General features: G+C 32.0%; 1 protein-coding gene across 1 annotated transcript in view; it reads right to left on the reverse strand.

The window, feature by feature from the left end:
* Positions 1–1,121: 1,121 nt before the first annotated feature.
* The window catches only part of LOC145293196 (uncharacterized), a 421,398-nt gene continuing 396,460 nt past the window's right edge, over positions 1,122–26,059 (reverse strand). The window contains exons 7-9 of the mRNA XM_080139696.1: positions 21,153–21,299; positions 20,143–20,287; positions 1,122–5,397 (exon numbers count right to left, since the gene is read on the reverse strand). Coding sequence (XP_079995822.1) covers positions 5,383–5,397; positions 20,143–20,287; positions 21,153–21,299 — 307 coding nt within the window. The 3' untranslated portion in view covers positions 1,122–5,382. The remainder of the gene's footprint in view (positions 5,398–20,142; positions 20,288–21,152; positions 21,300–26,059) is intronic.

Genomic DNA, 26,059 nt, shown 5'->3' on the forward strand with positions numbered 1-26,059 from the left:
GAAAAATTTAGAACAACTAACACCAAGTGAAAAAACTGGAAATTGCTCCAGGAAAGCATTTCAACAAGGCCTGTAGCAACACCAGGGAATAGTGAAGATGCTGCTCAAGATGCCCCCCTTCCCGACAGCAGGTCCTTCGGGGGTCAAAATAGTGCCAGCTCCCAGTTCTCCAGGAGCAGATCCAATATCTGAGATAGTTGCTTCCTCTCCAGATGCTGACACAGATACTGTTACCAGCCATACAGAGTCAAGCGAAGATGAATGGACACCATCCAAGAATGCTAAACCAAAAAACAGACAAAACATTTTCAACATTTTTTAGTGAAAAATGGCTGGTACCGTATCAGTATATACCATATGTCAAATTTGTGCAGAATCAATAAAGCTTGTGGTTTGTTAATAAATATCACATTATGAAGTATTCTGGTCATTTCAAAATATATACTAAAAATCAATTTGTACATTTTTGTTTTAATGTTGGATAGGCCAAATCACCCCATGCCCAGGTGACTTTGGCCACCTAGAATATCTGCCAACAATTACTAAGCTTGTAATATTTGACAAAATGTCCTTTGTTCTATGTGTTCCTGTCAACTTTCTTTATAATTCAACACCAGCAAAAATATTGTATATACCTTATTTAAAAAGATTACAAGCATATTGTGTCTAATTTGGACCAAAGTCACTCTAGATTACGGTATTTAATGTTTCATCGAGTAATTTTGGAAAAAGTTTTTATACTACAAATTCTTTATATCTTCAAATATTTATTCATGGAGTTTGGTTTGGTTTGGCTTAACCTATTTACTAGCTTTCCACATGACAAAGCTTGAAGTGTTTGATTGAAATTTGAGCAGCAGTTCTGCTATTTTGTTAAAGAAAAGAAAGTTTGCTATGTTTGTTTATGTTGGTTGTTTTATGGCATATCAGCCTTTCTGGGTTATTTAATATCAAATCCAGTAATTTTCCCAAAAAAATTTATTCTTCAAGGTTTTTATATTTCAAATATTTATTTATAGTGTTTGGTTTTATTGTTTTGTAGAAAAAAATGTGTTTGTTTTTGACTTTGCAGAACGTAATTGAGTTTTGCAAAGGGAAAGGAAAAAACAATAACATCAACGTTTCGTGCATTTTTGGTCAAGAAGCCAGTATATTGGTAAGTATATAGAACAATATAAACAGGTTTTATCCTAAAAATCTTAAAGTTCATTTTCTCACTAGTAAAAAAATAAGCATTTGAAACACCCTGTACATATTCGTGCGAACAAAGGCTATTTTTGTAATGCAAACGTGCCTACAAAAGCACATGTATATGTTCACAAATATATAAACTGCCAGTGTAATGGAAAACAGTCTGCAAATTGATTTTAGTTTAAGAAAAAAAAAAATCCATTAACATGCCGAAGATTAATAACAGCATTTAATGCCATGCACCTAAAATTGAACTTTGCGACTGAAAAATCAGTCTGCATATTTATTTTGTCAAAATAAAATCTCAACAAAAAAGATGCAAAAAAATAGTCTCAACAAACTGATGAATAGTTCCATGTGAGCTGAAATTTTTTTCTTTTAAATTATAATTTTTTATCCGCATATTTACAAGATTGGAGTTTTTTTTTTTTTTGTTTCTTTGTATCTAATGATTGTGTCAAATTATTAAAAATTTAGACAATGAAAATTTCAGAAGCTTTTTATTTAAAAAATAAATAAAATAAAAAAGCTTCTTTTCGGATCTCAGAATAGGCACTTCAGAATGAAGGAATAAAAAAAAAAAAAAGTAACTTTTGCTTTTTACGTTGCATATTTGATTTCAGGTTGATCTATCAACAAACATTGTATGTTTGAATGGAGATATTGTGCTTATAATATTTCAATAACAATTAAACAAAATTTGTTTTGAAATTGAAATTACATAGAATCAATTTTCACTTACAATATGTAACTCTTTCTTTCTCTATATATATTTTAGTATTCTACATATGCTTCTAGTGATGTATTTTGGAAATAATGGGTGGGGTTTGAAGCACCAAATGATGTTTCCTTCTTTGCCCCCCTCCCCCAAATATGATTATCTAATTTCTAGCACATGGGCGACCTCATTTCCATTTTTTTCCTTTTCTCTGATTATTCCTGTTGAAGAATGCAGACATAATTTTTTTTTAAAACACAAAAAAAAAAAAATTTTTTTTTTGCTTCAAACACAACTGTCATTCTGTTTTTCTCTATAAGAGTTGTAAATTTGGTTTGTTCACAAACTCCTCTTTGAGTTTTGTAGATAAAACCACATATATTCTAAAAAGTACATTATCCACAGTTCTTTGAATAAATCAATCTGATTTTCATCAAAACAAGCGCAACATTATTACTGCATTTGTGCTTGACATCCATAAAAAAAGGAAACTTTTATAGAAATTAAAAATAGAAATGTTAATAGGGAGTTCAAGACTTGGAGTAAAAGTTCATATAGGGTTCTTATTGTATCTTGAGTGGGTTCAATAAGTGTCTTGTTACTTACACCTAGTAAGTAATTGCAACAGCATTGGACTTTATCACCAACCAAAATTGAATAATAAAAAAAAATGTAAAAAATAAAAAAGATAATATGGCATTATGAATTGGATGCAAAAAGGACATTAAGTTCTTTATTCAATTTTGAGTAATACTCAATTTTCCTGATATATATATACACACACACACACACACATATATCTCATCCACAGACTATTTTACTGTATCATAGTTCTTCAGTATAACTAGACAGGAAACTGCTTGCAGCTGTGATTCAAGCTATGAAGTTTTAGTTGACAGTCTGTGATTCCAACTATTCGGCTATCGAGCAGGCGTGGTTATTAAGTAAAATCTGAATTCATATTATATATATATATATATATATATATATATATATATTATACACATACACACATAGCCTGGACTAACCTCACAAGCAGCAAAATTCCACCTCCTCAATGTAGAGGTCCCTAGATGCTGGAAATCTTTCTACTCTAATAGTTTCTTCCCTCAAACTGTTAAGACTTTGGAATTCCTTCCCTGACTGTACTAACATGCAGAAATTTATATAGGCCCTTGCATGTTTTTTTTTTATTATTCTTATACCAGTGGAGCATTCATCAGCACTAAATATACTAATGCATATTGTATACCCAATAACAAAAATAACATCGACCTATAGATAGTCCCTCTCCCCGACATAAATATATATATATATATATATATATATATATATATATATATATACACACACACACACACGCACACATACATACGTTATTTAATCAGAAGTTTATGGAATTTATTTTTCATTGACGATATTTATTGAAATAAAACTTAAAATGAAAGTCGCATTTTTATATTTTTAATTGAACTGCATAAGTCTTTATGTAAAAAAACAAAAAGAAATGTATAAGTTGAAGAAAAATGCGAATATGTTTATTTAAATAAAAAGATGCAGAATTAGTTTCACATAATTTGAGAAATGTATTTTTCCTTTGTCTTTCCTGCCACATGAAATGTATTTTTTTTTATTTAAAAGTGTTTTAAATTGATCATGTCATCAAATCAAAACTTATTAAAAAAATAATTTTTCAAAAGTGTAAAATCTTCATAAACTGTTGATAAAATAAAAAAGTTTTACTTTTTTAATATGCAAATGTGACTTTCGTTTGCTTCGCTTTTATTCAAATAAAAAATGTTTTTTATTTATTTAATTTTCAACTGAATAAATATTGTACGCACATAATCTCCATTCAACACTGTCGCATTGTATGCTTGTAAAAGCAAAAGTGACCCCCTTTTTTTTTTAGTATATCATCTGAAGTCTATTGTATGTTAGATCCATATTCATTTTCCTTTCTTCTCAGGCACTCTCAAAGCATCGATATACAACTAAACTGATGTTGAGTTGATATTTTAAAAGAAAAGAAAAAGGTTTTGCACCTCCTCAGTATTAAAACCTTTCTCTGCAACTAATGTGTCTTTTTGTTTGTTTTGTTTTAAGCAGAGAACAGATAGAACCCCTTTTGTTAGAAATGGGTGGCAAGTGAGTGGGATGTATTTTCTTGGTTTTATATATATGAAAAAAAGAGTAACCGATATTATGATAAATCTTGTGAAATAGGCTTTATTCAATTCATATATTTTTGTATGATTTATCAACTATCTAAAAGTTGGCATTAATTCAGAGAAAACATTACAAACTTAATGTATAATTGACCAGAGTCAACTTTTTTCTTCTTATCAAATCTAACCAAAATGTTATAAATTGAATACAGCCTATTTTATGAGTTACTTATATACATATATATAGAGAGGGAGAGAGAGAGAGAGAGGGAGAGAGAGAGAGAACATATAATTGAATAACAAGGTAAATCTATAATTTCAGGTATAGCTGCACAGTCTGATTTGTGTATGTTTTTTACATCCCAAAACTCACCAGTTTTCTTACTTTCACAAAGCACTTGATAATGAAAATCATATATGTATGTATGTATTGAATAGCATGTGCTTTGGATGGTTTGTAGCAGAAAAGATTGAGACTATTTTCAACATTCAGCCAATTTTATGATGTAAACACTGGTTCCTGACTTGATGTCTATTCAACCCAAAAGATGGCAAAAATCAAAAACATTCACTTCTTATTTTCTGTGCACAAAAACTGACAATCCAAAGTGCATCATTCAGTTTATTCCGTTCATTTCAAAATAGATTAAATCTTGTGTTGTTCAAAATTAATAACTCTCATAATTTTTTTGTAACTAGCTAAAGAACCTGCTTAGTTTTGGATCAGATTTTCCAATCAGAATTAATAAAACTATTGCTCTTTTTTTCTTTCTCAGCTGTTATTTGTACTCTCAGATAGTGTAAGTGTTGTTTACATGCAAACAATTTTTTTTTTAACTATCTTTCTGAATTATAAACATTTCTAGTTATGACCCGTCTATCACAGAATACTTCAGCTAGTAAACCATATTTTTCACATTATTTATTAAAGAATAAATAAAAATAATTTTCCAGAATAATTATTACTAATAAATTTTTTAAATTGTGTGAAATAAGGAAATTGAATTATAGAAACTGAAATTTTAATTTTTTTTTTTTGTTTTTTGAGAAATGAGCTCGGCTGAAATCGCCTCTCCTCCTGCTCCTCTTTTCTGTGCGTATCTTCTTCTGTGATAGTCCTGCCTTTCCCACCTCCAGTATTCTTGATTGTTCTCATCTCTTACTCGTCTGCATACACCCTTATTGCAAGTGTACACTAAAAGCAGAAATGACCACAGTTTCAGAGAGAAACGAACTCTATGCAATGGCGGTTCACAGAACATTGTTGTGGGTTTTTTCTCCGTATAGTAAAAGTTTTGGGCCATCTTACAAGATCAAACACTGCAAAAGACAGAAAGAAAAAAGAAATCTTAAATTTGAAATGCACAAAAAATAACAATTAAAAAAAAGAAACAAAATAGCCAACATTGTATTTGGTCTTCATACTGGCATGTGATGGACAGCTTTTAGAAATAGAATTCCAAGCTAACCTATTTTTGAACAGGTCTTTATTTATCCTTCTTTCTTTCAAGTTTATCCTTGTTTTCATTGGCATTCCCATGCCAACTGGCCCTAATACTGTAACTGTTCTAGATTTACTAACCCAATAACTCATCTACTCTTCCAATATGGCCATACCAATGAAGTTGCCCATTCTGCACACATTTCCCTATAATGTCCAGATTTAATCTTCTTCCGAGATCATTCTGCCTTTATGACTCGCATTACACATACATTCTCATATTATTCCTCTTCATGCAGCACATGCCCTAAACCCTCACTGACTAGATTTTAGTCCCAGACATTATCCTGCCACATAAACATGCCAGATAGACTCTAGTTCAACAAGAGTAACTCTCTACTCGTTAGCAATGGCAGAAATTACTTGATCTTACTCCATCCACTCCTAATTTTTGCCATCACACTAGCATAAGCTCCACTGTGTGTTCCAATGGTGTCACCAAGATAAAACTTCTGAACAAACTTAATAGTTTTGCCATCCACATATACTGTTTCTGCATCATCATTTCAATTAGAAATATTATATTAGAAAAAAAAAAAATCTTGCTTTGATAAGCCCCTCAGACCAACTTTCTCTCAGACCTGAAATAGAAAACACACCAAACATGTTGCTAAGATTGCTAGTAAAAAGGGGTACCTGATTCCTAATGAAATCCGCTGCCTGTATGAGATTGAAATATGTCCTATTGCCATATTCTTGGAGGTACAGCTGATAGCACTCTCTTACCTAAAGGATCAGTTTTCTTCCTTCCAAGCCATACAGAAAAGGCATTGCTAGTCTTTCTCTACTCCATAAATAGCTTCATGGTATGTGCTCGACTGAGCTCTAATCTCTGGTTCTTCTATGTAAAACTTGTTTAGCTACAACATTACAAAAAAAAACAACCTTTCATTTCTTCTTTTTGAGTCTAAAAACCAAACAAAACTTCCATAAACAAAGTTTTTTTTATTCAAGAACTTTCCATCTGTGGGACAATACCACATGGCTGCTTCTTAGCTGACTACAACAGGATTGTTTTCAAGTACAATGTTAACAAATACTTATCAAACCATACTAATTTTGCCCATTTCATTTATTGTATACAAATTTAACATAAAATGATCCCATATCTTCTTACAACATTGTTCATCATCCAACTGGCCATTTTATTAATTCTTATCCTCCAGTGGCTTTTGGGTCATTGACAAGTATTAAACTTCCATACATTTCTCTTAGATCAAACACTTTATTAGTAAAGAAAATGATCAAAGGGAAGTTATTTATTTTTTTAATCTGGCATTACTTTTGAATTTTCATGAAATAAAATTTTTCATGAAGAAAATTTAAAAAAAAATAAAATGAAAAGAGAAAGTAAAGTAAAAATATGGCATGCCAACACTTGTTGCATCATTTTATACTGAAACTGTACTTTTGTATAGTTTTTAGAGTAATCTGTTTATCTACATATATTACCACCATTTTTCTTCTCTTAAGCTATCATCCTACTAAGCATTATCTTAGCTACCCTTCAACAATATTCATTGAACATCGGAAAAAAAAAATATTTCAGAATTTTGAGTGGGAGATCAGTTTTGTATATAAATTTTAGATAAAATGATCCCATATCTTCAGGTCATTCTAGTGCTTTAAGACAGTTGGGATCGCCAAAGTGAACCATAGAATTCTAAGACATCATCACCTTATGCATTCCTTTGAAAACAATGTACGCATCCAAGTTTCATTTATTGAGTTTTTAAATCTCCCTAAAATAAAGTTATATTTATAGGAAGTAGTTTTAAGGATAAAGACATTTTTCAAGAGTAAATTAATGAACTTGGAAAAATACTCATCATTATCTTAAGAAATAAGCAAAGAAAATGTTTTCTTTCCCACACGGATTTTTTTATATATAAAAAAAAAAAAAAAAAAAAATGAGTATTATAATATGCTTTAAATATCTGCGGATAGCCAAGGGAGAAAGGAAACGGTTTTCTTGCTCATTATAAGTTTTCTTAGTAACTAGTTAGTCCTAGTTCTTTCAACCTGAAACAACAATTAATGTGTATGAAACAACAATTTTTTTCCCCTTGACCTTTGGGCCAAGATCACAGTGTAATATCTGTTCTGATGCTACACGTCATCTTTTCTGTCCTCAGTCAGTGGAGGAGAAATTCTTCATAATTGAGAATTTTATTTTTGTGCCCCTTTTTGGGAGCTGGAATTCCCAACATTAAAAATCGACTGTGTCTAATTCTGCCCTCGTGGGGAAGCAATTGGGAACAACGATTAATGTTGTGTGTATGAAACAATGTTGTTGCAACATATTTAGCTGTTACAATTATCAATAATAATGGCATAATTTCCAATTCAGTTACTTTTTCGAAAATAATTTAATACTTAAGTTTTATCTGCAAAATGCTTTCTTCATACAAAACAAATAATTAAATTATTGATAATTCCATACTACACTTATAATAATCAAACTGAACACTTAAGAAAACATTTTGAATTTTATCAAGTGACATATGGAGTTTAAAACGACTTATGAGTAATATTTTTCTGCTATTATTATTTTTTTTATTTAAATTTTATATATAAAAAAATCAAGCATAAATTATCTTTGAGAAAGCATTGTGGCTTACTAAAGATTGACATGTTTTTCTTTTACAATATTTTAAAAATCTAATTTATAAAACTGACTATGTCTGTCTGTCTCCATATTTTCAGACTATTTCTTCTAAAACTAAATGTTGCAGAGCGGCGCTAATGGCCTCAAATGATTGGATTTTTTATGAACCGTTCTTATATGGGTCTTTAACCGGTTAAAATAGTTTTTAAGGAGGGGTCAAAATTGAAAAGATCGTTATACATTTTGTACATTCATCTTAATTTATTCTTAATGAGTTCATATGTGTGTTACGTTGGTACAGTGGTAACGTCACCAGGTTTGAATGCTAGTTTTGCTTTCGGTTTCAATTCTAGCTGATGGCAACCAAATACTTCGTTTTTTTTGTTTTTTTTTACTTTTGAAATCACGACTATAATATATGAAATCTGGACAAATTAAAATATAATTAAGCATATTTTACGACTTGGCAAAGCCCCCCCCCCTCGTATTGTTAAAGGGAAAAAAATTGCGTTTTTTGCCAGATCAAATTAAAATTTAAAAGAAAATTTTGAACAAATAAACATTTAAATTTCATTTTTTTTATATACTGAACAAATTTTAAAAAGTGCTTAGCAGTTTAACATTTCTTCTTTTGAATGTTATAAAAGGTCGGATAATAGTAACCTATATAAAAGTTACATGTTAAATATAGGTGGTATAAATTCTATGGTTTGCTTTGGAAGTGAACATTTTTTTTATTTTTTGCTATCAGTGCTTTTTCAGGTGATGTATGGTTTTACAACCTTGCCAGTCGAATTTAAATTAGTGGTAAAAAATTTTAGTTAACTGTCCTAAATAGTTAGATGGGAGATTATTTAATGTTAAATTTACGTATCAAATAAATCTCCTACTTAAAATTCTAAAATAATTTTATTTTTTACCTTCCAAATTTTTCAGATTATTTACATGTAATTGGCCTAAGTAAAATAGAATCTCATTTGAGGAGGAGTAGGTAGTTAGCTAAGGGTGTTAATCTACAAATTTACTATATATATTTTGTAAACCTAAAGATAGAAAACTTGAAATTCAAATCAGAAGAGATATGTTAATAACTTGGATCTCAACAGAACAAAATAAAAATGAAATGACGAATTAAATCTATTTAATGTGATATTAGCAAACATTATGTTAAATCAAAACAGTCTGAAGAATTGGTTACATTAAGTTAAATCAAATGTGCCATTATATATCAGTGGTTGCTCAACTGTTCAACTTCATGATGGAAATTCAATGACAATTGACCTTAAAACAATGAAAGGTCATCATACACAATGTTATATTTTTTAACAATGAAATAATTCAAAGAGTGGTATCTGTTCTGATACTGCACTTTATCTTCTCTGTGATTGTCAATGAAGTAGAAATCTTTCTAAACTGAGACATTTTTTATTTTTCTCTAATATAAAATGCCTCTCAAAAAGCTACATTTTCCACAGAAACTCAGTTTTCCAAAAATCTTCTTTCATAATTCTTCTGTCAGCCAAAATTATCATATTAACGCAATCCACCATTTTGGTTTGGCTCATCATAATTTTGACCTTTAAGCAATTTAGCCAATTTGTACGCATTTTTCTCATATTACTAAAATAAACTTTGCTGTAAATTTCCCGGGGTTTGCCCTTTCAGTCACTAAAACTTACTACTGTTCACATATGAGGCACAGGTTGTTTAATTTGCCAGCATTTTCAATAAACTCCAAAGAAATATTTCTAATTTACATTCTTTTAATACCATAATATCTAAATAAATCAATACCAAGTTTTTTTTTCTGACTATAATAACATTAAAACAATGTGCTTATTTAATTCTAATGACCATGTTTAGTTCTCTCTCACTGCAAAATCTTAGACACCATGGTTGGAAAGTGAGATTAAGAAGTCAGCCCCCCCCCCCCCACCTCCATCAGCATTCTCCGATAAGGGCGCCTCTGGTAATTAGCAATAAACTAACACCTAAAAGAGAGAAGGCAAAGACTGGGAGGATGGACCTCCTAAATCTCACTACAAAATAAACAGGAACCAGATCATCACAGGAATGGTCTAATCTCTGCTTACCTTAGGGGCCGAGGATTTGAAATACTGTATACATAGTAATCTTTAAATACCTTCAAACGGCTGCAGATATTACTCATTTGCATATTTATTTAATTAAAACTTTCTAATCAACATTTTGTAATATACATTCCTAATTTGTATGCAAAATTTTCTTATATATATGCAATAAGTATGTTGATAGTAACACTATTATAATTAATAAAATTAAAGGATGGCGCTTAAAAATCTTAAAATTTCATTTTCAAGGAAGTTAATTTGCATAAAACTTATAGCATTAGTAAAACGTCTAATGTCACTGGAGTGTGGAGACAAATACTACACTTTGATTTTTCTATTTACTTGCCTTCCACGAGGGCAGAGTTAGACACAAGGTAAGTTTTTAATGTGGAGAAAATCCAGCTCCTAAAAAGGGACCCTTTGAATAGGAATAAAAATTGTCTCAGTCATGATCGAGGACAGAAAAGGTGAAGTGTAGTATCAGAACAGATACTACACTGTGATCTTTGCCAAAAAGCCAAAGAACTATTAAAAAAAAATGTAATGTTTCAGGAATTTTTTAAATGAATGTAAAAAAGAAACCAAAACAAAAGTAAATAAAAAAAAACTAACCCTGATTTAATCGTAATAAATAGGAGTGGGTTCTAAATGAATAGGAGTGGTTCATAATAAATAGGAGTGGGTTCTAAATGAATAGGAGTGGTTCGTAATGAATAGGAGTGGGTTCTAAAATTACCTCTTTTTAAAGGGACAGAGGAATCTTCTCAGGTATTACATCTTCAGTTTAGGAAGGTAGAATGTATTCTGTTCTGTTGTCATAAAACCATCTTCCTTCATTTTTTATTTTTGTAGTGTAGTAGCTGTTTATTATATACTCGCAGGCATTAACTTCTCTTATAGGGGGATACTCCCAGGTATTACCATCTTTTTCCAGAATGAGTATCTGCTCGTTTAAGCTATCATCCTACGAAGCATTACCACCTTCTTTGGGAGAGGGGGGGGGGCAATGTAGAATATATTTATTTCTTCATCATGATACCATCCCCCAAGTCATACCACCCTTTTTCGTGAAGGGGAGATAAATCCAGCCATCCGTTACATCTCCTTTTGAGGAGTAGTACAGTATTTTCTTTAATCATAACTCATTTTACTCAGCCAGGACTTACTCTTTGGGAAAGGGGGCAGTATAGTGTAGGTTTGTTCCTTGTGATACCATCATCCTAGGATTACCTTTATCTTCTCTTTTTGAAAGAGAGAATCTGTTCTGTTATCATGATATTCTCCCAGGAATTAACTCCTTTGTTGGGAGGGGCGGATAGTATAGGATATGTTTGTTCACCAAGTTATCATCCTTCCAGGCTAGCAAAACTATGGATTGAGCATATTTTTGCTAATTATATATATATATAAGTTCAAATACATTGAACAAAGAAAAAGAAAAAAAAAAAAAAAGAAAAAGAAAAAATTTTCTTTCTTTTTCTTTCTACTACTGAAATCACTGTAAAAATAAATAAAATAAAAAAATAAACTCTGAAACAAAACAAAAAAAAATAATTTAAAACGAATTCTATATTTCTTGCTTATACTTGTCCTAAATAGTGATTCCAAAACTGAAAGAAAAAATAATTTTTTTTTTTTTTAAAGTTTCAATATGTAAGTAGAACTTTTATAAGTATAAAGTACAATGACTTGCAAAATCTGAATACAAACCATTTAACTAGTGATGGGATATTTTCCCCTGATTCTAATACAATTACCTATTCTGTTCTAAATTTCCAATTCTGATTGCAATAACAAAAGCATCCAAAGAAAACAGCCCAGCATAAAAGTAATCAGCTATATAAAAAATTCATTAAATGGTAACAGCAAGAAATTTTTCAATATTTGGAATATTTCTTCAAATATTTTCTTAAATGAGGTTAAAATAAAAATACATTAAAGTTATGTTTAAAAAAAAAATCAACTAATAGTTTTACACCATTTTCGTTTTTTGTTTTTGTCCTTACACTGGAAAAAAAAATGAATATGTTAATTTCTTTTGTATCTCACTGATAAATTATAAAAAAAACAATACATGTTAGGAAACTTGTAGGTAATCAATAGGATTTTATAGATTTATAATTTTATAAAAGTCTTTCTGATAAATCTGGCACCATAGAATTTGACAAAAAATAATTCTACCCCAGTAAATTTTATCCACCTGATATTTTTTTTATGACCCTGAAGTTTTAAAACTTTTTTCTTTTAATTTTGCAATTTTATGAAATTTTAGAACATTGATTTAGAAATAAAGACATTAGGAAAAAAGGGGTTTGTTTTTGTTTAGTGTTGTTTTACAAACTTAAATTATAGAGAAAAAATTAGAAAAATCTAGAAAAAAAAATAAAGCTAAGAAATGACAAATTTGACTTATTGGATGTAGTTTAAGTTAAGAAAAAAACGTTCTCAATCAAACAGAAATTTTCCATTCATTTCTGTTATTGGTGAGTAAATTTAACTTTTCAAATCCTATTTAAAAAAAAAAAATTTGTTACAAAAAGAAAAAAAATGGTTCGTTAAAAAAAAAATGAGAATAAAAGAAAAAGAAAAAAATGAAAGTAAAAAGACTTAGGCAATACATTACTTTTTTAGCAATTAATTCAAAAAGTAGTTGTTCAGCTATTGCACTTTCTTTTCTGTCCTCGATCAGTGAAGGAAACATCTTTTTAAATTAAGGCAATTTTTATTTTTCTCCTAATCTTCTTGGAAAGCTAACTTTCCCACATTAAAACTGACCTTGTGTCTGATTCTGCTCTTGTGGAGAGACAAATAAATAGGATGACATGTAATTAATAACATCTTTCACTAAATCACTCCCTTCCAAAATGAAATTCTACTTCCTTGTTTTTTTTAATTACATTTTCACCCCAAACAAGGCACATTGCCACTTTGTTGTAGGGGGCTACTATCAGGGACATAGGCATCAGGGGTACTGTGTAGAGAGTTGGGCAGCAAGATGTCCGTTCACGTTGCACTTGAACTTCTGCATGTCAGTACAGTTGGGGAAGCAGGGACCTGGAAGGGAATTCCAAAGTCTAGCTGTTCTGGGGAAGAAACTACTGGAGTAGAAGGCTCTCTTACATCTAGGGATCTCTACTGTGAAGGGGTAGGATTTAGCTGCTTGTCGGGTTTGTCGGGGGTATTTACGTCGAGGGGGCACAAGTGCTTGCAGTTCGTCAAAGCATTCACCGTTAAAGTACTTGTAGAACAGGCAGAGGGATGCAACATTTCGTTGATGGGACAGAGGCTGAAGTTTAGATGACAGTTCAGGACCTATCAGATTAGCGACTCTCTTTTGAACTTTGTCTAGGAGCGAGAGACTAGTGGCAAATGCACCAGCCCAAATATGACAATAATACTCCATACATGAGCGAATGGTGGCCTTATAGAGGTATAGGATACTTTCGGGTGTTAGTATCTTTCTAGCACGGTAGAGAGAACCTATCTTCTTCGCAGTGGTCCTCTGGCGATACTTTCAATGTAATTGTTCCAACTCATGTTTCCTGTGAGCGTTAGGCCGAGGAGTTTAAAAAATGTACTTTCAGATTAAGAGTCATTGGCCATTGCTATTGGTGGTAGAGAAGGTTTCTTGTAATTATTGAAGGAAACGAGTTTAGTCTTGGCAGCATTGAATGTGACCATCCATTTATGTCCCCATTCCATTACAGATCAGAGGTCATCCTCTAGTGTTTCTGCCATTTCCTTAGATATGTGTTGATTTGTTTTCTTGTCGTGTCTGTTATAGAGTGTGGTGTCATCAACATATATACCCATCTCACAGATAATTTTGTCGGGGAGGTCATTTATGAATATTAGGAATAACAGCGGTCCAAGGATAGACCCCTGAGGTACTCCCGCATTTATATCATATTGTTTAGATGTACGACCGTCGAGGACAACCTGGATTTTTCTCTTATCTAAGAAGGATTTAATTATGTTATGTATTCTTCCAGTGATACCATATGATATGATTTTCCTGAGAAGACCTTCATGCCATACCCTGTCAAAAGCCTTAGATATATCTAGAGCTACTACTCTACCCCCCCCCCCCGCTTTGTCCAGTGAATGGTATATACGTTCTGAGATTACAGTTAGGATGTCTGCTGTGGAACGGGCTTGCCTAAATCCATCTTGTTGGTCAGTCAGAAGTTTAGCATCTGTAAGGTGATAGACTAGAGCATGGTTAATTATGGTCTCAAATATTTTGGCAAAAAGTGGGAGGAGGCTATAATGGGGCGATAATTTACTGGGTTAGTTCTTTCACCAGAATTCTTGAAAACTGGTACTACAGAAGCAGTTTTCCAGCAGGCAGGAAAGCAAGATTCATTAAGGCATTTGTTGTAAAGTTTGGAGAGAACTGGAGCTACTTCAGCAGAGCACTTTTTTAATAGCACAGCCGGGATGAGATCAGGTCCACATGCTTTTGCAGTGTCAGAATTTCTTATTATAGCATGCACCTGAGAAGGGGTGATTTTTCAGATCGTCTAGTGTGGTGTCTGTCTGCAAAGGAAAGTCAGGGTAGTTGGCAGGGTCCAGTGTGGAGTTGGAGGCAAACCGACTTGCAAGCATGTTAGCCTTCTCAGTTGCAGAGAAAACAACCTCGTGATTGTTGGATAGTGGGGGAATTGTTGATTGCCCATTATTTACTACACTGTTATAGATTTTCCAGAAGTCGCGGGTTCCTAATTTCTGTGCTTCAATGTGGTTTTTGGTGGTTTCAGTAAATTCTCTTAGCTGTCGCTATTTCTTTCTTACAGTTACTTCTGGCTTCTATATACTTCTGCCTGTTTGAACTGGACTTATGTTGGTTAAATTTGCGGTACGCATGCTGCCTTTGCGCTATTGCAGCTGCACAAGTAGAAGTAAACCATTGGGGAGAGTGGGGCTTGCTATAAAATTTGCGCGTGGGAACATGTGTTTCAATTGCCATTTTGAACCATTCAGTGGCCTTATTTGCACAATGTTTAGCAGGAAGTGAAAAGATATTTTGCCATGGGGCATCCCTGATGAGATCCCTGATGGCTTCCCAGTCAGCCTTTTTATAATATCTCGTTGTTTTGAGCAGTGGCTCTTTGGTTTTATTTTCTAAAGTTTAGGGCTATTACTACTGCATGATCGGCGTTCCCAAGTAGGCTGTGGGCATTCGTTACACAGTCATCGGGAACTGTGGTCAGAAACAGATCTAAAAGTGATGCGTGTTGTTCTTGCTGGTCCGGGAAACGGGTTGGAAACGTAACCATCTGTAATAGGGAATGAGATATGCAGATGTTATGTGTTGTGATACCAGCTGCGTCTGTGCGAGTAGAAAATCCAAGCCAGTTGCTGTGGTGGACACTGAAGTCACTAAATATATGCACTTGTGCATTAGTGTCGAGGGAAAGTGCTGTATCTATGCAGTCAGAGACTTTATTTATTAGGGTACAGTCCTAGGTTTTGGGAGAGCGGTAGGTTATTATGTGTGAACAGTCTGAAAAATCTGTTGGAAAGAAAAATTTTTTGAATTGAGGATGGGCTCAGTTTCATATATAAATCTAATATATAAAATGCTATATATGTCTGTCTTTCTTCATATTTTCAAACTACCTCCTCCGAAACTAAAAGTCGTAGAGCGGCACTAGGGGCCTCAAATGATTGGATTTTTACAGACGATTCTTTTATGGGTCTTTAGCCAGTTAAATCAGTTTTTAAGGGGTCAAAATGGCTCAAAATTGAAAAAGTCGTTTAATATTTGGTACATTCATCTTAGTTTATTTTTAATTAGTTGGCACAGTGGTAACATCACCAGCTTTGAATGCTACAGTTCTGCTTTCACTTTCGATTCTAGCTGATGGCACCAAAACACTTTTTTACTTTCGAAATCACAACTCTATAATACTATAAATCTGGACAATTTAAAATATCCGCACTAGTTTCATGTCAAATGGTCCTCATTACAGGCCCATAACATTTTTAGGACTGTTGATTAATTGTTTTTCCATTAACCTTAAGTCTGACTAAAAAAGTAGTTCCTTAATGAAGAAAAAATATACAGAATCAATATCATAGCAACTTTCTTTTATTAACTGCCATAAAACAAGAAAGTCTCAGAAATTTTATGTTAAATTTACATATGAAACTGATTCCCCACTCTAAATTCTTAAAAAACTAATTTTTTTTCTTTTGCTTAACAAGTTTTTCAGGTAATCACCTAAAAAAGTAGAAAGTAGAAAAAGGGATAAGTCATTTTTATCTGCAATGATACTCTGATAATACGTTCTTATATAGCAAAAGAATCTACTTTTATAAAGAAAACAATTCAAACTTTCGTATTATGTTAAAATATAAATATGAAACAAAAAAAAAATTAATAAAAACATAAAACACATTCAAAATCTTTTTCAAATAGTTAAAATAATACACTTACATTTTTAGGTTGGCAGGCAAATTTTTACCGTCTTTCATGTAGTCTGAAAGCAGTGTATTTGTGTGTTTGTCAGTGAAGAGAAAATGGGCTGACCTGCCAGTTTCAATAATATTAATAACCAAGAACCATTTTTTTTTTAGTTTTTGATTTTATTGCCTTTTATCTCCATCCCAGCCACCGTTTATATATTTAGAAAAATATTTTATAACCAACTAACAGATACAAAAAATAAAAGAACTAACGTTTTACAGCAGTGAACATCTTTGAATACACTATCTCTCTCTCTTCAAATATATATATATACACACACACACACACATAATTTAATTCTAAATCAAGTCTTTGAAAATGTTCTAATTTTTTTTTACTTTTTGATCTCCATCTGTCTAATTCATGTGAACATGTCTAAAAAGTCAGAAAACAACATGGCTGCCATGACTTTAACAAACATTTTTGTTTCCATGCTTGGAATTGCTCAAGCATGGAACAAACTATCTGCATCAGTCGTTAAGGGTCACAACATTGTATCCTTGAAAACCTCCACACATCCTTAAATTTTCCCAAACTACATCTGATGCCCTCCCCCCCCCCCTCACCAGGATGCACATGCATTTTAGATGAGTTGTAATGCACCAAAGCACTGAGCACAGGGATTCCTTCATATTTAAAAAACTACTAAAAATAGAAAGTAGATCTTGGGTGTATTTTTGGCAACCTCATAATTCTCGTTTTCCTCATTTTGTTCTTTAGTCCTCACATTTCAAGAGCAATGTTTCTGACAAAGAGGGGAAAATTGCAGTTTTCTGGATCATAATCCATTCCCTCAAACACTTGTTGGCAAATTTTTTACCTTGAAGTAGTATTTGTTTTTAGCTCTTTAAATCAAATGCTTTCATGTCTTGTCTGGAGTGATTTCCATATCCCCCCCCCCCCCAAAAAAAATTGTTTTAATGATTCCTGAGTATTATAGAGTGCTAGCTGTTTGATTTGATTTGCATATGTATGTATCTATATACTAAAAGTGAACATGTGTGTCCGGTCTGATTTGCAGCACAAAAGAAAGAGGAGAGGAACGAATAGGGCAAAAAAAGATACTAGGAAAAGTAAGAGTAGCTTTCGCTTTGTTCAAAACTTGATGCTGGTTAAGAATTCAGAATTCAGTTTTCAAGGTGTCGACATCAGCTGCTTTTCCTTTGAATATTCAATATTACTAAATAAATATTTTTAAATGTTTGATTAATCTGTTCCTAAAATTAAACATTTCTGTAATTTTTGGATAGAATGTGTTGTATACTTATATATCTCACTAGAACTGATGTAACTTCCAAAAATCCCCATCGCTGAAAAAAATATACACCATCTTCTGTTTATCTTATTAAAAGTTATCAACTCTTTTAACTAGTTCAAAGTTTTGATTTGCATGTGTATACAGCGTTTGATGACTTCTCAGAAAGAGGCTAATATTACTTAAAAATACAAGTTGTTGGTCCCCCGACAAAAGGAGGGTGGACCTGTAAATTCACTCTTGTCCGTTCGTCTGTCCACACTTTTCTCAATAACTACGCCTTCAAATTTTTTGAAATTTTGCACAAACATTAAACAGGATATGAGTAAAAAAGTAACAGAACGAATTTTCCAGGATGCCTTTCGGGTTAAAATGGCTAAAATTGATACTTTTGTGCTTATTAAAAAAAATTGATGCCTTGGATTTTTATAAAACTTTCTGAAAAGTTGTAACTGACAGATTTCTATATCATTTTGTTTGTCTATACTTTGTGATAACTCTTGGGTGTGTTCCTATTGCTCTTTTAGGACAAATAAAAACACTCCATTTTTTTTTTTTTTTTAAATATTTTACCATATTTGTCTAAAATTTTCTGTGTATGTCTATTTAGCAGTTTTGCATGCTCCTGAACTCAAATTTAAATATGTTAAGGCCTTGGGGACTTTTGGGGCTAGATGGAGGGGTGGGAAAATTATGGACTGCGTCGTTTCTTTTTTTGCATGGTGCAGAACTCAAATTTACATATGTTAAGGAATAAAACTGCACTGTTTGTTCATTTTCATCAGGATTTGATGTCCCCCCCTGGGGACTTTGGAGTTAAATGGGGCGTGGGGGAATGCTGAACTTAGTTATTTTTTAAATGCCTCATTCACTGTGCACTCATGGAGGACCATGCATGCTTCACTTGTATTTTTTTTATCCCATTAACATGGTTTTACAGACTGACTAATCTCTATGGTTGAGAGCTGAATTCACCATTTGTTATTATTCTATGATGTTTGACTTCAGGTTATTCTACAGGATGTCTTTTTTGCCATCCTATTGTTATCTTGCTTCATTTATGTTTTTTCTCCTGTAAAAATATTAACCTTGTTTTATTTGTTGGCTTATTTATGTCTGTTATTTATTTTTTGTGCATTTTTATTTCCTATATAATTTATTATCTCCTAATTGAAAGTATGTAACCCTTTCATTTTAATTTTTTTAATTCAAAATTTAAGGGAGATTACTCTTCCTTTTGTTACAATTTTGCATTTTTTTCTATTCTTTAATAGTATCACATGTATGACAATATTCACCCTTATATTTTATTATTTTCTCCCAATTTAGATGTTTGCAAGAGGTTCTCTCTATTGGTTGCGACACTGAAGTTTTAAATAGCATTTAACTTGGTCAGTTATGCAGAAGTTTTAAACAAGGGTGTGGCCAGCCATGCTTTCTGTGCTTGCATGGAGAAGTCTACCAAATTTCTTTTCCTTAATTTAAAGCGGCAGTAGGGCAACCAGAGGCAGGTAAATAATTTACCTGCTAATGGGGAAATTATTTGCTGATTGTGAATCGATTTTGTCTGCCATTTCACATATATATAGGGAAATTTTGCATGGTTAGATTCATTTCATTCAAAATATTTACTTATTTTCATTTTTTTTTTTCATATGAAAACAAAATGAAATTTTTGTATTGTTTTGTTCATTTTTCGTTTTGTTTTGTACCTCTATAAGTATTTAATTACAACCAGAATGTAGCAAAAGGTACAAAGACATAAAAAAGCTATGAAACATAAAAGTTATAATTAGGATAATCCAAAAATTGCTTTTATTAATCAGGTTGAGTAATTTGACAAAGTTATTATATAAAAAATGTCAAATCAATCAAAATATTTACATCTCATGTTATAAGAAAATTTAATGAGCATTAATTGCAATTTTTAGGTGGCCCTAATTATAATAAATGAATGAAACAAAACTTTACTAAACCGAAACAAACGAAACATTTTGTAAAATTTTTATACAAAAGTTTGGAATCCCCCTTGGTCCTTTTTGACTACACCCTTGGTTTTAAACATATTCATGGTCAAATTTTCAGTTTAAATGGCTGCATGTTGATGTCTATTATTGTTGTGTTTTAAAATTTACTTACGCCATCTTTATCCTTTTCTCTCTCACGTGTGCGCCTTGTCCCTGAAGATGTGCAAGGATCAGCAGCAGGTCTTGGGTTTCGGCGATTAGATGCAGAAGCAGCACGTTGGTTTTCTTCATCTTGTAATTTCTTGGCCAATTCAAGACTAAAATTAAAAAATAAAAACAAGCTTATACATAATTTCAGATGAATCTTTATCTTATTTAAACTTGTTTATAAATGTATGCATGTGTACGATTGTATGTCCATTTTATGTGTCTGTATTTCTCACATCAATGTAACTTTGATAATTACACATTGAATTTTATTTGCTACTAGCAGGGCTATCTAACATTGGTGGAGCCATTAAAAAAAAAAAAAAAAAGAGTTTAAAAGTGTATATTAAAAATTCTATCCCTCTACTTCTCTCAATCTATTTTCTTTTTTCTGATTTCTCACATTTGCTACCCTCTTTCAATTATAGGAAATTGCTGAAAACCTTTCCCCCTTCTCCTTCCTGAAGAAACCTAGTCTAGAATAATTTGGTTTTATTTTTAGATATACATCTGGAGCAATGCCGATCAAGATTAAACTTTGTGTATCTTTAGTTAATAGACTTTGACTTTTAGCTAAACATTGTACTCAACAGATTACAAAGTGATACATTAATATCTGAATTAACATGTGGAGCCGAGTAGTGTGTTCATATCAGCCATCTGAACAATTTATCCCACAACGTAGTACAAGTTGGACATAGCAAGGGGAATAACTGTTTGATTACAGTTAACTCGAAAAACATAGTATGCAACAGCTAAAAGATGTAATAAAATATTCAAAGAAAAATATTCAAAGAAAAATATTCAAAGAAAAATATTCAAAGAAAAATATTCAAAGAAAAATATTCAAAGAAAAATATTCAAAGAAAACTAATTCAGTATTTCTCTATTTCATGAAACTTTGTAAACAATTCCAAAATTAGTGAAAACTACAAAAAATCTGTAAGTTGTGTGCAAATGTGGAATAATACTCACTCGCTTAATTGTACATGTGGCCCCTTGAGAGGGTCAGGTTGGGCAGCTCCAGCCCCCAATCCACCACTTCCAATTCCAGTCCCACCTGCATTTGTCCAGACTTCACGTAGTTGCTGTTCTCGTTCCAAAGACAATGCAACCAGATAACTGAAAGATTATAATGAATAAAACAATTCTTTATATCGATACATTCACAGGAAAAAAGCATTTTGAACAGCAAATATTTCTACAAAACAAATTTAAAAACAAACATATCCCCCAACATGCTATATATTTTCCATTTTTTTTGCTTATGCATTTTTGAATATGTCAAACTGTAAACTGTAACTTTATGATTTTTTTTTTTTTGAGTCGTCACTCGTTAAAGCCAAAAGTTATTCAAGGATAAAGGATTTCAGAAATAGGTAAATTGTTAATTGAATGATGAATATTATGAGATGCTTGAAAATGACTAATGGAATGAACAGAGTTACAAAGTTTGATTACTTATGAGGATGGTTTATGACAAGTATTTGTTGACATTGGAATTGAATGGAAGCAGTTGCATTGGTATTCGATTTGGATAAGTAATTCATATTAAGAATAAACTGAATGAATTCAGAAAAAAAATTTGCAAGAATGTTTTTTGATCTATCTGATGAGTGGTCTCAGCAATGACAAGTGCAGGTGGTTCTGCCACACAGAAGTAGAGAGGGTGAACCACCTGACATCCAGCTGTAAGGTTCTGCAGAGGGACGGCTACTATACAATGCAACAATGGAGTTTGTAAGTATCTCCATTGGACAATCTGTAAGAATGATATTGAATGCAACAGCAAGTTCTGGGAACATATACCAGAAAGAACTGTTACAAAAAAAAAAAAAAAAAAAAAAAAAAAAAAAAATCACACACCATTCACTATGACCATGTAATTCCTACAGTTACATATCTAGAAAACAGAGCTATTAAACCTGACATAATGAAATGGAACAAGGAGAAAGAAGCAACCTTAGTAGAAGTTAGTGTCCACAATGATGTTGGGTTAAACAGAGCTGAGTGGGAATAGATAACAAAACACCAAAGTCTTATGTACGACATGAAAAGAAACTGAAAGATCTCCATTTCCGCAATTATACAAGCAACTGGATTCATGAAAAAGAATTTTAAAAAACTACCTGACAAATATACCCAGTGAACTAAGAGCAAGAGAGATTCAAGCAATTACACTCAAAAGAATGGTTAAATCTTAAAAAGGTCTCTTGGTTGGAATGTACGAGATAGTGCGTGAATGTCTGGTATTTGGTAGGATGTCTCATCCCCAGCTAGAACAAAGAAATAAAAAAATGAAATACAGGGTGACCCCCCAAAAAAACGGGGCCCGACTCTAATTAGGCCCCGTTTCTTAGTGTTTTGTCCAAATGAAGTGAAACTTTGGTCATAACTAGTTTATTATATCCAAAACATCACATCAAAACACTAGGGTCTTTGGCCTTTTTTTCTCCGTTGACTGTAAAATGCTCAGAAAAACAATTGAATATACAGTTTTTTTTTGGGTCACCCTGTATTACAGAAATTTGATCTGCATATTTTTGTTCTGTGAGATTAAAAAGAAAAAATTTAAATTAGTTTATTCATACCAAAACAGATGTAATAAAGAATTTTTAAAATCCAATTTTGTTTTTCAAATTTATAATTCCAACAAAATCTCTTTTCTGGCACTGAAAGGTCATGAACATCATTTAACATTTTAACTTGACCATGTTGGATAACCTTTCATTGTGGGTTAAACAACTATTTCAATAATTTTTTTCATCTAATTTTATATTAGTACAAAAAGACGGACACTAATAATATAATAAGAAATAATAATAAAAAAATAATTTACTAAAAAATAAATTTCCAGAAGAACATTTATAGTCAGTTGAGATTTTTTCTGCAAAGCAATTCTCAGGGGTTTTTAATTTTTCTAGTTGTTTCACTTTAATATGAATAAAATTTGCACTAACATTTTATGAGTGACCAACAAATAAACAAAAATATAGGTTAGCTCTGTTATCATGAATCTAATACTTCATATTTTATTTTAATCAAACTCTTTCCCCTCAAATCTAAAAATTATGTCTATTCTACTTATTCAAATTAAATTTTCTTAAATATAAGGCCATATAAAAAAATTCTTATATTCCAATCTAAGGTGACTAAATACACAAAGTTTCAGACTGATTAGCTCACAGAAGGTTTACAGAAAATTTCTATTAGTCACAAAGAGTACAACATACAAAAGAAGCTGCTCGTGGATGAATGGTTTCATGCCTGCAGGTTAAAGAACCTTATTTTAATAAACAAATATTTATACAATATCAACTCTCTGTCTGCCAGTCAGTCTGTGCTGTCTGTCACATTTAAAATTTAAATAACATTTCCATCAACCGGTTTTGCTTCAGTTTGAAATAGTATTTTTACCATTAATGATGCAGATTGAATAAGCATATTGTAACAATATTCGTTTTTGTTGACAATTCAAACTTCAGACATCAAATCTAAGCAAGATATCTTCTCAAAGGTAAAAGTTATACAAAAACCAATGTTGGAAAATCATGTTCACATGTAAATAAGCAATTTTCGCAAGTTCATTATTTATAAACTACAGATCTAACAAAGATAACATTTGCAGGTCACTAGTGATCATTATATACATATTTTTTAATTTTATTTTACATAAGCATTTAGATGTCACTACACATTCATCAGTATGTTTCGGTCAGCCAGTTATCTTGCTCTACTTCAGTATTGAGCACTTTTGTATGAACTTTTGTTAAATTCATTGAATTGTTTCACCTCTGAAAAATATCAACCTGAAATAATTATATATATTTTTTCAAGACAAATGAAAATTTTAACTAGAGAAATAAAGACAGAGCAAGAAATAATCCTTTTTAGATTGACAGAATGATAGCTTGTTGAACATCCAAAAAAATTCCACAGCTAATTTTTAAAAAATAATTATATTTTTTATGTACTGACTAGCCGATACATGCTTCCTCCTGTTGTACAGGAAGATATTATGGGGAATGAACATGTACTACACTGACTTTCAAAAGCAGAAAGGATTGTATCATGACAAAGGAACAGAACGTACATGTCAAATGGAGAACATAATCAGGAAGAATGGTATCAGGAGAAATGAACATATATTATAGTGCCCTCCTCCAAGTGAATGTAATGCCTGGGAGAATCACCTCATAAAAGCAGAAGTAATGCCTTGGAAGTTCTCTCATGACAACAGTACCTACTTCCCAAAAGATGAATGTAATACCTAAGAGAATTACTCTAAACTCCTTAAAAAAGGAGCTAATTCCTGGGAGGATAGTATTATGACAATAAAACCGATACATTAGTCACTCCTATTAAAAGATAATGATAATAGATTACATCAGGTTTTGTTTTTCATTCATTTAAAAATATCTAGCCATAAAACATTTTATGGTTCCATGAAGTTTTGGTTATGATCAAAGTGTAGTAAAGGGAGGGAGGCTGTTAGTGATCCATTCATCTGACAGAATGATTGGAAGAAACAATCCACTCCAAATGGAGTGCCAAATATGAGTAATCTCAATAACCGAGTTCTCTCTGACCTGGTGATTGGCACAGAACACATTACTCCCCCAATGCCATACAACACAATTTTTGAATGGAGGACTTGCCTAAGTATCCCTGCTACAGCACACCCAAAGAAGAAATGCTTGACCACACTTAATTTGAATACCATAAACTGACAGTTCTGAGGGTATGTCAATGAGATGATGACTCATTGATCCAGAATATCTACTGCCACTCTACATATTCTATGTAATTGAAAATGTCGGGTTGGTGCAGAACAGAGAGAGATGAATGGGGTTTCTTGTGATCCTGGCCATAGTGTGTCACATCAGAAGACAGACCAAGGGTTGAATATTTTAGTGATCAGGATCTGATTATGTTTTTCCAGCAACAACGGAAGATCAAGGAAGATGTGATGAAAAAAAGATTAGATTTCTAGTTTTTTAAATAACGGTGGATACACGTAACAAGCTTATCTATATAAAAAGGAAATCACAAGTATGCATACATATTTCCTGCCTTAGCATAGCACATGTGGTTACTGGTTCTGTCAGATTCCAGCCATACAGCTAAGTTTAACATCTTAACTAGTTGGGTGAATGAATCACTTTCTCCAAGATGCACTCTTTCCACTTTCAATTTTTTATCCTTGGCCTCTCTTAAATTGTATTTCTCTTGGAAGGACACTCCCATTCCCAACTTCATTCCTCATTTTCATTTTTCTTGCCCACTTAGATTCGACCCCCATTTAGGAAATAACTTACGTGTTTTTGGTTCTGAACAAACCAGAAAACAGTGGGTGATCTAGGAAGGATCTTACTAACTGTTTTTTTCTTCTTCCCATTATGCGCCAATGAATTTATAACCATATTTATGAAAAATAAAAATTTATGATCAATTTGGGGGTATCTTAAGTATGATTATCCCCTAGAGTAAATGCGGTATTATGGCGACTTAGATAATTCAAGTTAAGAGTAGGATAGACATTTTTTATCATTTCTGACCAAAGATGACAAACGACCCCATTTTTACTCTCACACTTTTGATAGCCTTGTGCCTAATTTGTTCCAAATGTAAATTTTTAGATTTTATGCGAATAAATAATTCAAAGTGTAATATCTGTTTGACATTTTAGTGACATAAGGCATTTTACTATCGACAAAAATATTGTGTACATATAAGAAAATATGAGATTGTAAAACTGCAGCTGTGTATATTAAGCTTTTAGAAGTTGTTTATAAAATAAATATGCAAATTAAGAAAACCTAAATATGCTTATAAGTATTTACAGGGTACTATATATACGGTACTACCAGAACATCTGGCAT

Source organism: Euprymna scolopes, chromosome 14, assembly GCF_053919585.1.
Source record: "Euprymna scolopes isolate OS-2025 chromosome 14, ASM5391958v1, whole genome shotgun sequence".
In the NCBI taxonomy this organism is placed as follows: Eukaryota; Metazoa; Mollusca; class Cephalopoda; order Sepiida; family Sepiolidae; genus Euprymna; species Euprymna scolopes.